An 18,218-nucleotide genomic window follows, 5' to 3' on the forward strand; every position below is an offset into this window, starting at 1 on the left:
CTTGGTATCCAAGAAGCATTGATTCTAGGACCTCCTCAGTTAATAATTCTGCAGATACTCAAGTCCCTTATATAAAATGGTGTGGTATTTGCACCTAAGCAATTCTTCCATATACTTTAAATCATCTTTAGATTGTTTATAATACCTAACACAATGGGATTGAAGTCTAAATAGTTGTCATGCTCTACTGTTTAGGGACAAATGACAAAGGCTGGGAACATAGCTGAGAGATATTATTTGCCCAGCATATGCAAGGCCCTGACCATGGGTTCAATCCCCAGCACTGGGAGAAAAAAAAAAAAAAAAGTTTGCACAGTACCTTTTTTTTTTTTTCGCAAACATTTTAAATCCATGTTTAGTTGAATCTGAAAATGGAGAACCCATGAATATAGAGAGCTGGCCATATATATAAAAGCATACCAAAAATAAGTGACTACCAAGTGACACTTGTAGTCATTGCTTTGGACCCACTGATTTCCTGGTCCCAATAATGCCCTGAAGAAATACAAAAAGTTACTACTGGAAGAGGCTGGGCCATAGAATTAAAAGATTTTTCTACTATTTTTGGCTGCTTTTTTAAATTTTTTGATTCTATAATTGCATCAAAACTTCAACAAATGATAAACAGAGATATAAACTGGATGTTGAGACTGGTATATGCTGGACATAACCTCTAGTTTTCAAAATTTTTATCTTTATTAAATTACACCATTGTTCTGACTTGATAACATGTAAAAGTGAACTATGGTTATGACACAGTCAAATAAATGTTTCCTCATAAAACACCACATAAGTCCAGCTGTGTTCAAAAGAGGATTCATTTCCGTTGTTGTCAAAGTTGAAAACTACTGAGGTATGAGAGAGAACATGCAATGAAAAGCAGGAGACAGGCTGGATCAGATCTCAGCTAATCAGCTGTCAAATGAAAAATGATTACACCCATCCTTGCCATTAAGACTTTCTTGTTAGGAAATGAGACACATGCAGCTAGAAGGCCACATAAGGACATCAGATGTTCCCCGGTAACATGTGGCTAACAGTCAACGAATAGAACTATGAACTGAATTGTATTCCCTCAAAATTCATATGCTGAAGTCTTAACTTGCAATGTGACTATATGAAGAGGTAGGGCCTTGAAAAATGTGATTAAGATTAAATGAGGTGAAGGATAGAGGCCTAATCAATGTGAATGATGTCCTTACAAGAAGAGGGAAGGGTGGGGCGTAGCTCAGTGGGAGAGCACTTGCCTAGCATGCAACAGGCCCTAAGTTTGATTCCCAGAACTGCAAAGGAAAAAAAAAATAGAAGAGGGAGAGACACAAAAGGGGTGCCCATTCAGAGGAATGACCATGTGAGGGCACAGGAGAAGGTGGCCATCCGCAAGCCAAGGACAGAGACCTCACCAGAAACCAAATAAACCTGGATCTTGCATCTCCAGCCTCCAGTACTAAGAGGAAGTAAACTTCTTTTTGAACCATGGGTCGGTGTGGTATTTTGTTATGGCAGCCCAAGAAAACTATTAAAAGTAGAACAGTGATGTGGTGTAGAAGGAGGAAAGAAGCTTGCTTAGAACTAGCTGCCTGATCTTCCACAGGGGGCCTGAACACAGTACAAAGTTGCAATTAATGGCAGATTTTTACCAAAACAGTATTTCATATATTCAAAGAAAAGCCAGCTACAAATCATATAAAAGAAAACCATATGATTAGATGCATACTGTTCACAAACAACTGGAGTTCCTTCATCTATATTCCTTCTTTCAATCAACCAACCAACAATGGTAACTGAATCTCTCAAGTCCTGAGTCAGGTTCTGGGGACACAGAGTAGAGGCCTAAGCTTGGCTCTGTGTACTACATAGTCTTTGGGGTAGATGGGAAGTAGGAGCAAGAGCTATGTGAGGATAAGTGCCTCCCCAAGCTAAGCAAGGGGAGCAGAAGCACAGAGCAGAGGTGTCTTCCAGAAAGAGCTCTGGCAGCCATCAAAATGGACCTGTGAATCCCGGGAAACAGCAGCCATTTCTGGGGCTAGTATGTGCTTTGGCAGCCCTGTTAATAGATAGAGGTCAACACACACACACACACACACACACACACACACACACACAGAATTTCTACAGCCCCCCACCAGCAGGCCTGTGTCAGCTATCCTTCAAGTGAAGCATGTTTTCCATTGCTTATCTACTAATTCTATTAAAGAGACAGTCCCAAATAACAAAGCACAGATTCATTGTTTTGTTTTATTCTTTGGGTGGTGCTGGGGATAGAACCCAGGGCCTTATGATCATTGGTTGTTTTTTGACACCTGCTCTTCCATCTGTTTAGAGGATGTATGAAGTTAAAAAAAATCATTTTGTAAACTAAAATACATGATATAAAAGTTAGATAACAGGATGTTAGATTTTAACATAAGCCAAAGTGATCATTTGACATATTAAGAAACCCAAAACAGAGATTGCCCAGGGTCGCCCAGCTCATCTGTGGTACAGCCAGAGGAAAGACTTGGGGTTACCTACAGCTGAGACCTCATGAGAAGCATAAGTTGTTAAAATCTAAATTTCACAATATTAGATATTTTTGCATCCTACTTTTTTTCCTTTAGTTTTACTATAATTTGAAGCATGCACAGGTCATGATTTTGCTTTAGGCAATACAGTATTTGGAGCTCCTAGTTTGTAAAGGTTTGTGCTATGACAAACCAAATTGGAAAGCTCTTGGTGTTTCCTCTCTTAACCAAGCATTCTATTCCTATACCCTAAGAGTGTTTTCCATTTGAAAGCTCTGAAAAGTCGAGAGTAAGCCACTTATCATTGAGAACAGGGGAGGAAAGGAAAATGATAAGTGAAGGAGAAGGTGTAGAAAAGAAGAAGAGAAGAGAAGAAAGGGAAAGAGGAAAAATGTGTTCTTCCAGCACTGCACATTGGTATCAGTGTTGTTTGTCTAGAAAGCAACTGGCCTATGCGAGGGTTGGTAGAGGAGACTGATCTTACAACTACATGGTCACGCTTCACTCTTAGGGCACTCAGTAAAGATCAAATGCATGTGCAAACATAAACCACTACATGTCTTTTGTTGTTGTTGTTATCGTTGTTTGCATTTTGACTCATTGTACATAAATGGAGCACAACTTTTCATTTCTCTGGTTGTACACGATGCAGAGTCACACCATTCGTGCAATCATCAGGTACATAGGGTAATAATTACCATCTCATTCCACCATCTTTCCCACTTCATACCCACTCCCCTCTCATCCCTCTCCTCTGCCCAATCCAAAGTTGCTCCATTCTTAACTTGCCTACTCCAAACCCACTATGGATCAGCATCTACAGGTCAGAGAAAGCATTTATTTGTCCTTTGGTTTTTTAGGATAGGCTTATTTCGCTTAGCATGATATTCTCCAACTCTATCCACTTACCTGAAAATGCAGTAATTTCATTCTTTTGTGAGGCTGAATAATATTGCATTGTGTATATATACCACAGTTTATTTACACATTCACCTCTTGAATGGCATCTGGTTCCACAGTTTAGCTATTTTGAATTGAGCTGCTATAAACATTGATGTAAACCATTACATTTCTATCTCATGACAATTGTGTTACTGAGTTCCCTCTTGCCTTGGTGACCAAGATGCTTAGAGTCAACTGCACCCCCAACTGCAGACACCAAGGGCGGCTAGTGGCTCTTCCCCTTTGGTTTAACTTTTCCTATCTTATTTAGTAACCCTTCAGCTAGATGCCTTCTGCCATAAGCAACTTCAAAACTTGTCAGGAAAAAAAAAAAGTCAATTAACTAATTTACAAGAAAAGAACCAAAAGGAAATACTGAACTTGCTCACTGAAAGCTCATTCAGATTGGAGGTATAATTAAGAATTTGAGGATGCATCAGCCCCTTGCATCATTATTTGAACTCTAAACTTACCAACAGTGTCGCACGGCTCATCTTTGTGAACGCAGAAATCTGTCCTAAAAAAAAAAAAGAGAGAGAGAGAGAAAGAGAGTCAGACATAGTCAAGTGAATGTGGTTTACTAGGAAAATGGGAGAAGAAACACTGAAATTAACCTTGATTATGGTTTCAGTTGTCATAAGTCATAGTGACATACCATAATTAACAGAGTTTGCCAAGAGAAATTGGCCTATAACATGTCCAAGTGCAAGCCCAGTTACCCTATGAAGGCCCTCCCTTTATAGCTAGACTATTCTATTAAAAAATAAGTTGCTGAAAAGATTCCAACAGCTGAAAAGGTTTTGGAAGATGTTTGTTAAATTATCGATTGAAAACAATTATCAGTCAATATCATCAAACTGCAACGGCTTCTCCAAGATCCTCTATTTGGTCAGCAACTGCTTCTAATGACCATGAATCATGTCTATGAGAAGTCAATAAAAAAGTCATTTCTGAAAATTGTATTCTTCGAAGCTCTCCACAATCCCTCAGGTACGCAGCTGTAGTTCAATGAGATAGCAAAGATGCTCAAAGCCTGGTCCAGCCCCAGTTCTTCAGGCCCAAGGGTTCACTCTTGCCTCCCATGGTGAAATGAGGGATTAGACCCTACTTTTCCAACAACGAGCAATGTTCCAAAAGTTCTCAGAGTCACTAGTCAACCAAGAGAGCTGAATGGGGGGGCAGCAGGCTGCCTGGGAGCTGGGGGAGGAGAGGGCGGCCCCAGTAGCAGGCCATCTTGGGCCACATGCCCATCTTCTCACAGGGCCCATAGACAGCGCTCACTCACCTGCAGCTCTACACACACCCAAGTACAGCTGCAGGTTTCAGAACATACCACTCCGCATTTTCCTTCTTAAAAGTCTGGGAAGGAACATGGTGCTAGCCAGACAACGCCAACACTAAGCAAAGTTATGGGGGGAAAGGGAAACACTGGGTGGGCCACAGCTTGTCTTCTCCTACCAGGTAACATCCCCTTGTTTCTGGCCCACTGTTCCTGCACTCTGGCATTCACTCTCCTCCATTCCTCCCCTTCCCTCTACCTACAGCTAATCTCAGGGCAGGATTTGACCTGCCATTCACATGGGGGTAATGATAGAGTGTGTTACTCTCCTGACCACTTTTAAAAACATTATTTATTTTATTGGTTCTCTTTAGTTATTCATGATGAATAGTTACATTTGATATAATTATACAAGTATAGAATATATCTTATCCTAGTTAGGACCCCAGTCTTGTGAATGTATTTCTGGCCTCTATTCATACTTCAGCCTGCTCTATCCCACATCACACTTTATTAGTGTTTTCCCTGAAGCATAACCCACATCTGAAAATTCTCAGCCCAGCATGGACAGTGGAGCAAACCCTGCATGTCTCCAGCCCTGACTCTGTTTCTGGATCAGGGATGGGACTCATAAAAGATCCCATCAGATCACTTGCACTCAAAGACACTGGATCTGTAGTTTTAGGAGGCTCTGCTAGAGCTCTGGTGTACAGAATCCCAGGTCCAGAATGACTGCCTCAGGCCAGTGATCCCACAGGTATAGTGGACATTTTATAAGCCCAGAGTGGGTAAGGCAGGTGGCAAGGTCAGATATGACAGCTTAGAAGGTACAGAGAGAAAACAAAGAAGAGCTGGGGCCAATCATGTCAGCAACTCACACGGGTTTTACTTTGCTGGAAATTTCAAATTTTCTCAGAATGTATATATTTTTGGTAATTGATTTTTTGGTCAATTTGTAATTTTGTTATTATTTACTGACAAATAAAAAGTACATACATTTATACAATACAATGTATTTAGTAATGTGTATACATTACTAAATGATTCAATTCAGCTAATGACCATATCCATTGCCTTACTTACTAATCAAGCTTCTTTGGTGAGAAAATGTAAAATCTACTCCCTTAGCAATTTTCAAGCATTCAGTATTACTATTAACTACAGTCAATGTGCTGTCCAACAGATGTCCAGAACTTAGTCCAGGTAATAAATTTATAAACTATTTTAACAAGGGGAGAAATAAGACTCCTGTACCCCCAAACCAAGAGAACTTCATGGAAATTGAGAAGGAATAACCATGAAGAATTGTAACAGCAAGCTGCCTTCTGACCTAATTTTTCTGTCAAAAAGTTCCTCTTAATTAACAGGCAGTGAGAGTGATAGGGAAGAACATTGATCCCGGGGAGCTAAATGGGAAGATCAGGGCAGCAGAAGTGTCCCAGCAGTATAGCAATGGCTGGTCCTGTGTGTTTGCTTGGGTGTCTGCCTAGCACTCTCAGCAGAAGTGCAGACCGAGGCTTGGGGGAGAAATCCTGTGTTCCAGGTATTCTGGGTCAAAAGCAGAGCCAAAGGTAATATGTTTCAGGGGCTGAGACCCCGGGTCCCTAATCCTCTGTGTGTGCCCAATTTGACCCCCAGACCCAATTCACTCAGTGGCTCTCTCTAGCCCCAGACACAGCTGCAGAAAACTTCATTTCTGCTGATTCTGGCTCAGCAGTGTCTGCTGGACATGATGTCATATGCTCACAGCCTCCGCAGTGGCTGTCTGTCGATTGGTGGGCGTCCAGAACACACTCTCAGGTCCAGACACAGCACATCAGGGGGAAAGAAAACAAAGGAAACCTTCACATCTCCAGTCCTCAGCCCAGGACACGGGGATTCCGTCCCCTGAACAATGCCTTGCCTGCACAGCTCCCACTGCAGACACTGAGGTCAGATTACTCTGGGAGGAAAGAACTGCTTCAGAGCAGCAGCTGCCTCGCACCCAATTTCCTTGCAAAAACATCAGTCCATTATTATCCCAGCCTAGGGAATTGAAGCTCTCTGCCTCTAATTATTAAACGATGCTTCTCAGCCAGCTCCAACTCCAACACTACCTCCCCACCTCATGGGAGGTCTTCAATTTAACATCTGCGTGGGCTCAGAGGATGTGGCTGTGCACTGATCCATTCAGTCCGGCAGCGCCACAGAAGCAGGTGGGAGGAATCATGAGTACTTGGGTAGCTTTGAGGTGTCAGCATGAAACAGAGAAAGAAAACACAGGCTCCTGGGCTGCCTCAGGTGAAGAGCAAGGCAGGAGGCCATACATCTGCTCCTCCAGGGACCCACTGCCTGCAGGTACAGGAACCTGTTCTTTTTATCTCTGGAAGAGGACACTTCTTGCCCCCAGCACACCCTCACCCAGAACCACACCCATGCAGTTAATATACCTCCCCAACGTGCTTAATTAGAAAAGAACATTTTAAATAAAACTGTATTATGGTGAAATACATGTAACACAAAATCGACTATCTTAGCTATTATGTATACAGCTCAGTAGTGTTGATTACATTCACAATGTCATGAGCCATAGTGACCACCTAGCTCTAGAACATTTTCATCTTGTAAAACTGAAACTCTGTAACTATTAAACACCAAGTTCCCTCTTGGCTCTACCACCAGGCCCCAGTCACTACCATTCTACTTTGTGTCTCTATGAATTTAATGACTCCAGGTACCTATTAGAAGCAGAATCATTCAGTAATTATCTTTTTGTGCATATTTCACTCAGCATCATAATGCCCTAATGGTACATTCAGGCTATAGCATGTGTCAAAATTTCCTTCCTTTTAAAAGTTGAATAATATTCTATTGTATTATATGCCATACTTTATCTATTCACTGTTAATGGTAATTCGATTTGCTTCTACCTCTTGTCTATCAGGAATAATGCTGCTGTGAACAAGGGGGTACAAATATCTCTTTAGCATCCCTGCTTTCAGCTCCCTTGGTTCTTAGTGCCTGAAGGTACACCAGCCACATCACACACAATCAGAATTACTGAAGACACTATTTCTAAAACATCCCCATTATACATTCAATCATCTTATATAAACAGAAAATGTTCTCATAAGGGAACTGTATTCTACAAAACACATTTTAATCCTTAGGGTTGGCATCTGACAAATCATCTTGAAGAGTGACCAGGCATCTATCTGGGGTCTAATGGTGGCATTGCACATGTGTTGAAGATATATGCCCAGATGCAGGACTGCTGGATTTTTTTTTTTTAAGGATCAATTATACTGTTTACCACAGTGGTTGTATCATTTATTTTCCAACCAATAGTGCAATAGTGCATAAAGGTTCTGATTTCTCCACTTTCTTCTAACAGTTGTTATTTTCTAGTTTTGTTTCACTGTAGACACCCTAGTAGGCATAAGGTAAAGAAAAGAAGACTTTACACAAATATTTTCTTCATGGCAAGAAAGCTGTTAGGAGGCAGAAAAAGAAAAGCAAGTGTAATTGGCAGCATCTCTGGGCCTAGGGTATGTTCATGTATGCCCGTGGCTATCTGTAAAAGGGCCAATCCAGAAGCTTTATCAACTTGGATTTTGGTGACATCTGTGTCTCCTGGAACAAATGCTATTCATTCCCAACACAACACCTTTACTTATGCTTTCTCCTCCCAGTTCTGGAGATCTAGCATGGCCTGGTGACTAGTTACTATATTATATTCGTACATTTTAACGATTCTTACCAAATACATGGTAGTAAGATGGCTATAGGATGGATATGTTCATTAGCTAATAATGAAAGGAAATAGAGAAAAATTTTTTCCAATATCGGAAAGGTTCCCATATTAGTATTTTTTTTTAACAAAACAGAATTTTAAACAACATAGAATTTATACATTTTATGCAGTGTTTATGAAAACCACTTTCAAAGTAGGGTACTTGGAAGTTTAGTTGCATATTCCAATGATGAAGTTGTTTAGAACTGCTCTTTAGGAAAAACTTTAAGGTCTGATTTAATTTTCATTTTTAAAAAATTAGTCACATTAATTTATGGCCATGCATAGACATGGTTCCCAGGATTCCTACTAGCTCCTTAAATGGAATCTACTCTCAAAGCATGATACCCATAACCCCCTCACTGCAATCAGTAGGGGATGCTATGGAAAGCCCCACAAGCTCCAAATTGCCATTTCCCAGTATCCTGAGCAATGGCAACCTCTGGTCCATGTGAGTGGCCTACACGCCGAGGAAGATGGTAACTGGGAGGTTCCCAGCACTCACCCATGGATAGGTCCAGACCAAAAGCACATGCCAGATCATGTTCATCCCTTGGTTCTTAGTGCCTGAAGGTGCACCAGCCACATCACAGGCAATCAGAATTACTGAATAGACTATTTCTAAAACATCCAATTATACATTCAATCACCTTATATAAGCAGCAAATATTCTCATATGGGAACTGTATTCTACAAAACACATTTTAATCCTTAGGGATGGCATCTGACAAATCATCTTGAAGAGTGACCAGGCATCTATCTGAGGTCTAGTGGTGGCATTGCACATGTGTTGAAGAGAACAGAGCTGCGTTAGCTGGTTGCTGAGGCTTGGGCCACAGAACTTCCCTAACTGGCACTGGGATATCTTTGGGCTAGAATGTGCAGCACAGGGCCCAAAAGATGCAACCAAAGAGCCAATTTTCATCAAAACCAAAATATTAAATGGAATTTAACACATCATGGATAGACAGGTTGTCTCCAAGCTAAAGACAGGACAAAGTTCTTCATTCCACAAATTTATCTCTAAACGAGGAAAAAGTATAGAGTTTGGAATTTAAGTTTTAAAAAATTTACATCCTTAAAATTCAAAGTTGATACATTCCTAGCAACTGTGATGAAATACAGGTATTTTTTAATCTAATGGATTAATTCATTTCCTATAGCAGGATTTTGTTATGAACACATTATAATATTTTTTACAACCAAGAGATAAAGATGTAGAAAAAAAAGTAAATAACCACATCTACATCGGCAGTGATTTGAATTGTGTCCCACAGATAAGATGGTCAAGTCCTAGGCCCTGCTACCTGTGAATGGAACCTTGTTTTAGAAAGAGGGTGACTGCAGATGGAACCAAGTTAAGACGTGGTCATGTGGATTAAGGTGGGCCCTAACCCAATGACTGGTGTCCTTTCAAAAAGAGGGGAATCTGGATATAGAAAAGTACATGCAGCAAGAAGCCCACGTGAGGATGGAAGAGAGGTTGGAGTGATGCCATCTACAAGTCCAACGAGTGCAAGCATGCCAAAGAATGCTAAGGGCTACCAACAGCAGCAGGAAGGACAAACCCTCCCCTAGAGCCTTCAGCAAGAGCATTGCCTGCCAACATCTCCCTTTCGGACATCTAGGCTCCAGAATGTAGAGGGATAAATTCCCATTACAGTCACCCCATTTGTGGCCATTTGTTACAATAGTTCTAGAAACTAAAGCAATACTGCCACTTGCTGCTTTGGAGGCTGCCTTGGGTTTCTGTTGTACATTGCTGGCCCCCTGGAGTCCCTCTCAGTCTAGAACGGTAAGTCCAGTTCTGCAGCCTATAAAGAAACTTCACTGTTTTCTTCAAGTGCAGGCTGCAGGTGACTTCCACAGACATCCAGAAAGTTCCAGTGGATCCCATGCTACCTGTCAATGGCACATCTAGCAAAGCCTTGTGGAGCACGCACATGCCTATGTGGACTTCCTCCCTCAGGAAACTGGTGGCATCCACTCTCCTCCCTAACAGTGTTCCAAAGCCAGTGTAAAGCAGCTGCAAACCCGTGTGAGCTCCTTCCCAGACGGCATTTTATTTATTGGGGGAATAAATAATAAACTTTCTTCCAAGTTCTAACTCTTGGTTATCTAAGATTTCGGTATTTTTCTAATATTCATATTAGAATGAATGGCTGACTCTTAGTGCTAGGCAGTGGGAAGAACATGTCCATAAAAGTGGGTGCTCTCGTTAATCCCTATTTTATTGATGAGGGAACTGAAGCCCAGTTAGGTAGACAAAGGTCTGATGTCAGCCTGAATCCTAACAGCATGCCCTAGAAAGGGGAACATCTCCTCCCTCTTGCATGTCAGCCATAGATTGACTCTAAATTTACCTGGTCACAAATACAGCAGCATCCACAGGGGGTGTATCGTCCTTCCCTCCTGGAACCTGATTGTTACCGAGGTACCGCGCACCTCCATATTCCTCATTCTGCCAATGACAGAAGCTCTCCAGGGACCGCTCACCATGGTGCCCAATGGACAATTTGGCCTAAAAGAAATTGAGGAGGCAGTCAGAGAAGTGGACACCCAGGGAAGCAGAGTGTCCATCCAGACTGCAGTATGGACATTAAACTGGAGACAGCTGCTAAGACATCATTTTATGACTTGTTATCTCCAAATAAAAGAATAACACAAGCGGGTATTCAAGAGACCTTTGAAGAGAACATCAGGGACCTTATCTTTCAATTCAAAAGAAAAGCAATCTACTTTTCTGTAAACACAACAGTGTACCCAACCAAGCAATGTGACCTCAATCTCACGTTGATGGCCCAATTGTATAGGTATCATGTTCATGGGGGAGTGCCCTGAAAGACAAGACCAGGGAACACTGCTGCAGTGACTGCCACTGGGATGGAAGCTCCACGAGGCTGTCATGATTCTAAAGGCCCCTGGAGCTTCGTACATATCTGAGAACCTTCGCAAGACCTTCCAGGAGGGGAGAGGGATGGGCAGGATCCCACTGGCAGGGCTCTTCTGTGATTCAACTCAGCCAATGCCAGTTACATATAACTGTGTGTTCTCTGAGAGGTGCCCTTGGGGACTTACAGGACGTTGTCGTAGGAGGACAAGCTTGGTAACTTGAATGTTGATTTTAATTCCGAGACTCTGGTGCTGAAACATATTGTATACCTATTAAGAGAGAAAAAGATACAAAATATCTTTTAAAATACAGTGGAATCTTGGATGGGGGCTTAGAAGAGAGAAAAGTTAAAGAGAGGAAAGATAGCAGGTAGAAACTAAGGCAATCTGAATACACTATAGACTTTACAGTAACGTATCAGTATTGACCCTACAAACATACCATACTAAGATGTTAAGAATAAGGGGAACTAGGGGCTGGGGTTGTGGCTCAGAGGTAGAGCACTCGCCTAGCATGTGTGAGACATGGGGTTCCATCCACAGCACAACATAAAAATAAAATAAAGGTATTGTGTCAACTTACAACTAAAACATAAAAATAAAAACAATAAAGAAAAAGAATAAGGGGAACCATGTCTAAATCTCTGTACAATCTGCTCAACTTTTCTGTAAATCCAAAACTGCTCTAAAATACAAAGTCTTTTAATAAAGATCATATTAAAATGCAGCATGTGCTCTTCGATAATAATACATAATTCAAATTTTGGTGTTGATAAAGATTAGAACAAAATATACATATATGGGAGAAACATGCCCAGATTTTATTTCTAAGGTTTTCTGAGATAAAAAATAACGCCCTTCAAAGCAAATCTTCCAAAATAAAAATAGATATGATAGAAATCTCTGGAATCACACATATGCACATGCATACATATACACCCGAAGCTAAGCTAGAAACCCATTAGCTTTTCAGAAAAAAAAAAAAAAAATGTGTAGGTCAGGAGATTTTTGAAAAAAAAAAAAAAAAAAAAGACATGGATGTTAGATGATTCTGGTCAAATATTCAAAACTCCCATTCTGGGCTTTCATGCAAGAAGATGAAGGCAGGGAGGAGACAGGAGCCTGCTGTGTGCCAGCCATGGTCATCTCTAACCCTCACCACCACCCTCAGCTGGGAAACAGCTCAAGCTAGAGCCACCTGATAAAAACAGCCAAAGGTGACTTGACCCAAACCCAGGCTCCTCTAGCCAAAATATTCATTTTCTTCTTTATTCCCTGAAGTCCTCATTCTAACCAAAGTTTGTCACTGAGAGAAATTATGGTAACAAAGGGATATGTCCTTCTCAGTGTAGCCCCTTGTTATGGTTCAAGTGTAATTTGAGTGTCCCCCAAATGTCCATAAGCAAAGATTTGGTCCTTAGGGGGTTCCAGTGGGAGATGCTATGAACCTCTAGGAGGAGGGGACTTGTGAGAGGCCCTGAGGTCATGAGGGATGGGAGACATCCCCAAAAAGGACTGTGGGACCCCACTCTTGCTCTCACTGGTTTTTGGCTTGAAATGTGACTGCTTGCTCTGACATGCATGCCTGTCATTATCATGTGCCGTCTTTGCAAGACGCCAAAGCGATATGTCTACCTGATTTTGAACCTGAACCTCCAACACTGGGAGCTCAGCAAACTTTTTTACTTTACAAGTTAGTAACCTTGGGCATTTCATTATAGTAATACTAAACTGACTAATACCCACTTCTTGTTGGCAGAACTTAATTGTAAGGACTTCAAAATCAGAAGTCTGGGAAAGTGTTCCAAAGAGAAGAGATGAAGGGAATCTTGAATAAGGCAGAGAAATCAAAGTTGATGTGACAAAGAAAGACCACTGACTTTAAAGATCCCTTGACTTCCTTGTCTATAAGATTACTCTGAGAGGTTCAGTGGGGAAGGTGATAAAGGACCCAGTAGTAGCAGGACACAGAGGGAACAGGGATGAGAACTTTCTGAATGTTCTATCTTGTTTTTACTCATAGATACAATTCAGAGAGGAGAATTTTCTTTTTAATTTTTTAAACTTTTGTTCTAATTAATTATACATGACAGTAAAATACACGTATTTTATATCATGGAGTATAATTTCTTTTTTCTGATTGTACACATTGTAGAATCACATTGGTCATGCAACCATATTTGTACATAAGATAACCTCTGCTTCATTCTACCATCCTTCCTATCCCTGTACACCATCCTCTCCCTCCACTCCCCTCTATCTAATCTAAAGTAACTCTATTTTTCCCTAGCCCACTTCCCCCCGGGGAAGAATTATCTACCAGCAATATTGTCACTTTTTTCTATTTGGTGCTTTGTTTCCACTACTGACTCAACATCATCAGCAGAAGCAATGGCCACTGCAGACGGCATAGCCAGGTCAACTCAGGCCAAGTGGAGCTGGTCAATGACACAGTGCCTGGCCTGCAAGTCGGGCAGGCAGTGCTGAACGCATCTGTGTAACACAGGAATTAGCTGCATCATGGCTTGGAATTTACTGTGCAAAACTGTTGTTACAGTTAATAAAATCTGTGTAACTTAATAGTTTTTCCCACAAGGAAAACTAGAACACATTCCCTTTTCTGTTCTCACATTTCCACCCCCGACACAAATTTCCTTTCCTTAGGAACAAAATAGCAGTCATGTTTTAATACTGGATCACCTTTAGGCTCAATCTGAAGTTGTGTCTTCATTATCTATCCCCAGCCCTAGAGGAGAAGGGGAAAGCATGCAATGTTTTCCTTGTTTTAGTATTTCCAGAACACCCAGGGGCTCTAACTCAAATTTTTCCTGAAATATTCAGCATAAGAATTGGACTCAAACTGGTAAACCTCAGTTTGAAACATGAAAATAAGAATGAACAAAGATGTAGTTATGAAGGAGAAAAGTCGAGTTGCACAGGATTTTGTTTTAAGGTGACTTAAACAAAACCCATGAGGCTGGGGGTATAGCTCAGTTGGGCAAAGTGGGTGCTTAGCATACACAAGGCCCTGGGAACCCTAGCATCAAAATAAAGAAGCAGAGCCTATAATGTCAAAAGTATCTAAACACTAAAGATATTAAGAAATGTTGTAGATTTCAAAAAAACAATGTGGAAAAGCACCTCTCAGTAATATTCTGAACTGCTGCATTAATAAAGAACCTCAGGGAATGATTGAAATGATCAGGGAGAATAAAACGGCAGGACAAGCTCCCTGTAAAAATCACCCATTTGTTCCTTGCTGAGCTGGACATAGTTCAGAACCAAATTCATTCCATACCCCAAGATTCAGTCCCTTCCCTTGGAACAAAAGCATCAAAATTTTAAAAAAGAAGAATAATTTGAGATGGAAGAGGAAAATAAATTCAAAATTCCAGGGGCTTGAGGACAGGGTGAAATGGGGAGCTAATCAATAGCTATGTAGGGTCAGTTTTGCAAGATGGGAGAATTCTAGCGACTGGTTGGACAATGACGTGTATATACTTAACACTGAATTGTGCTTTAAAAGGGTTAGGATGGCCAGTGGCACACATCTGTAATCCCAGTGGCTCGGGAGGCTGAGGCAAGAGGATTGTGAGCTCAAATTCAGCCTTAGCAACTCAGTGAGGTCCTAAGCAACTCAGCAAGACCCTGTCTCTAAATAATACACACACACACACACACACACACATATGTCTGTATATATATGTGTGTGTATATGGGCTGGGGATGTGGTTCAGTGGTTAACAGCCCCTGAGTTCAATTCCTGGTACCAAAAAAAGAAAAGAAAAATAAAAGTTAAGATGGTAAATTTTATGTGTATTTTATCAAAATTAAAAGTTTCATGCTTGGAAAAATATTCTCTAGAAACCCCTGTAATATTAGTGTTCTGGTCCAAGAGGGAAGGTATCAGAGCCTGATGATAGCACTTCATCATTAGCTGCCTGCTGACCACATTCCAACAAAGCTCTGCAGAACACCAGGCAAGGGCAGGTGGACACCAGGATCTCCCTCGAGGCCCCACACCAGGTACAGCAAGCCAGATGAATACCCCATGACAGCCATGAAACACAAGATGCATGGCCAAGCCTGTGTCTTTTCTCCGAGGAAATTCAAGCTCAGAAGTAGTCCTAGAGATAGCAGCCACATGATGCTTAGGGAGACACCTGGCTGGGCATGGAACACTGTAGAGTCTGGAAACTCTGTCCCTAGTGTCCAGCTCTGGCAATGTCCCAGTGAATATTCAGAGCCCTGGCAGCCTTTGTCACATTTCCTTGGCAGCATGGGGGCCAAGCCAGGTGGACCTATTGCCAACAACTCACTGTGGCTCTCACTGGGCAACCTGAGGACACTGTGAGGAATGAGGGATGGCAGAATGAGGGAGCACAGAAGAGTAGGTGGTGGGGCAGGTCGGGAGAAGCTGCTGGTACACCAGGCAGAATTTTCACAAGGTCACCATCTCTGGGCATGACCCTAAGCATGCCCAGAGACAGACAGGCATCCTCAGTTAATAGCATCCCAACAGGAAGGGGCTACATTTTCTAGTCCCCAAAGCAGAAACATCAACATTCCCAGGGACACATGCTGAAATGTATACCCTGAAGTCCTCTCTAGACCCTCCTAAATCAGAGACTGGAGGTGGCCAGGCCATCTGTGTTGAACAAACCCCCCAGGGCTTCTTACTCTCCCCTGGAGTATGAGAACCAGTGAGGGTTTTAACACTGTGCTAATTTTGATGGTCACCAGAGAAAGGTTTGTTGTCTATTTCATATGGTAATTAAGTGAAATTGATGTCATTTTTCCTCCAAAGAGAGCCTGCCTGGAATGTCTCAGGTTTTTCATTCCATTCCATGGTTGTTAAGGAAGCTAAGAACAACCAAAGCTCTGTCAAGTGGCTCTGTTTTCCAATTTGGCTGCTCAAACAGGGAGTTTCTGGTGTCCGCACCACCTGTTTCCATCTGCAATTTGTTCTTTAAAATCACGTATGCAAAAAAGGCTCAACACATCTTCAAAATCCACAGCAGCCAAACCAGCACCAGCCTGGTGGAGGCTTCCTTCTCTCCACATAGCTGCATGGCTTGGCTGGGGACACAATGCCAGGAGCAGGACTCCACTCCCCTGGAAAAGAGCTGGGCAAAAGAATTTATTCATTACAGTGCTGGGGATGGAACCCAGGTTCTCACGCATGTTACGCAAGCACTCTACCACTGAGCCCCAGCCTCAGCTCTAGGAGAAGCTTTTAAAACAGACATCAGTGCACAGTGCACACTGCCCCTCTGCTTAAGCCCATCAGCAGCTCCCTGCCACATGCCAAGAAAAGCCAACGGGCCATGCCCTGGTGTAATGGCCTGCCTGCTGCTCACAGTCCCCACCACCCTCCCATCACACACCAGGAACTGCCCCTTTGGGTGCACTCAAATGCCAAGCTGATCCCTGCTGGGGGGGCTCCTCATGAGAGCTTGTCATTACCCACTGTAAGAGAAGGGTCACATCTCACAGAGGCCACCTCAGTCACTTGTTATCACTTGTTTTTTTTTTTTTTTTTTGCACAGCAATTAATCGCTCTCTGATCTTCCTTCTCAATGGTTGAACACTGCCTATTGTTCCTTCTAGGGAGCCTGAAGAGGATGAGACCTGGAGTCATTTCTACTCTACCCCAGATGAGGGTAGAAGAGGCTCTAGCTCATGTTAAGTGCAATAAACACAGATGAACAGAATCGACACATCTCTTATTTTTGTGGTAAAATGCATATAACATAAAACCATCTCCGCCACTTTTAAGCGTACAGTTCATGGAGTCAAGAACATTCACATACATGGCTATGCAAATATCACCACCATCTCCTGAACATCATCTTGCAAAACTCATATGCTGTGCCTATTAAACACTCACTCCCCATTCCTGCCACACCCAGCTCCCGACAACTAACATTCTACTTTCTGTCTCTATTTATTTCACGACTCTAGGTATCTCACGTAAGTGGAGTCCTTCAGTATTTGTCTTTTGGTGACTGGCTTATTTCACTCAGCATTATGTCCTCGGGCAGCATCCATATTGTAGCATCTGTCAAAATTTCCTTTTTAAGGCTGAATAATAATCTAGCATATGTATGAGTCATGTTTTCTTTATTCATCCATGAATGGATACTTAATTGCTTTCACTTTTTGACTACTGGAAACAATGCTACCAGAGTACAAATACCTCTTTGAGACTCTTCTAAATTTCTGTATATACAGAAGTAAAATCATGGGGTCATATATCATTTGAGTCAGCCTCTTTTATACCCTAGTCTTTGTACTGGCTAGACACTTCGCAGTTGTTTTTTTTTTTTTTTTTTTTTTTTTCTTTTAATGGGGACCAAACAGCATCTATTGCTATTTTCATGGGAGTTGGAGATTTCTCCCACAGGGTCTGCTCTGGAGGAAAGATGGGGCCCTATTCCCACTATGGAATCTGAAGGTAATTGAAACTCACTCTGCCTGCTCTCACAACCGGAGAACAGACCTGTTCCCTAAATGCACCCCCATTCCCAGGGCTTTAATTCTAAAGGAGGGATACAGGTAATTAGGAGACATTCTTAGGACAGAGACTTGGTGGCAGGAATCCAGTGGTGGACATCAGCATCCAGCAATGTGTCACCAGCCCTGGATTCTGGCCTGCCCTCCACCTTGATGTCTCCTGATGCCCGATCTCCCTGAGTCCCTTCCCCTAAAACCCCTGCCCCAACTTCCTCCCCCATTTTTGAGCCTGGTAGTCTAGACCTCCTTCTGATCCTGGACATCTCCCTCTATACCTCTAAATACATTTTCCTGTTCTACATCAGTTAGTCCA

The 18,218-nt window shown here is 42.0% G+C and overlaps 1 protein-coding gene across 1 annotated transcript in view; it reads right to left on the minus strand.

Annotated features, from left to right (window-relative positions):
- Nucleotides 1-18,218, minus strand: part of Adamts17 (ADAM metallopeptidase with thrombospondin type 1 motif 17) — a 344,165-nt gene that overhangs the window by 244,695 nt on the left and 81,252 nt on the right. Inside the window, exons 5-7 of the mRNA XM_027922179.3 lie at nt 11,576-11,659; nt 10,861-11,018; nt 3,920-3,963 (exon numbers count right to left, since the gene is read on the minus strand). Coding sequence (XP_027777980.3) covers nt 3,920-3,963; nt 10,861-11,018; nt 11,576-11,659 — 286 coding nt within the window. The remainder of the gene's footprint in view (nt 1-3,919; nt 3,964-10,860; nt 11,019-11,575; nt 11,660-18,218) is intronic.

This window comes from Marmota flaviventris, chromosome 2 (assembly GCF_047511675.1).
Source record: "Marmota flaviventris isolate mMarFla1 chromosome 2, mMarFla1.hap1, whole genome shotgun sequence".
Taxonomy (NCBI): Eukaryota; Metazoa; Chordata; class Mammalia; order Rodentia; family Sciuridae; genus Marmota; species Marmota flaviventris.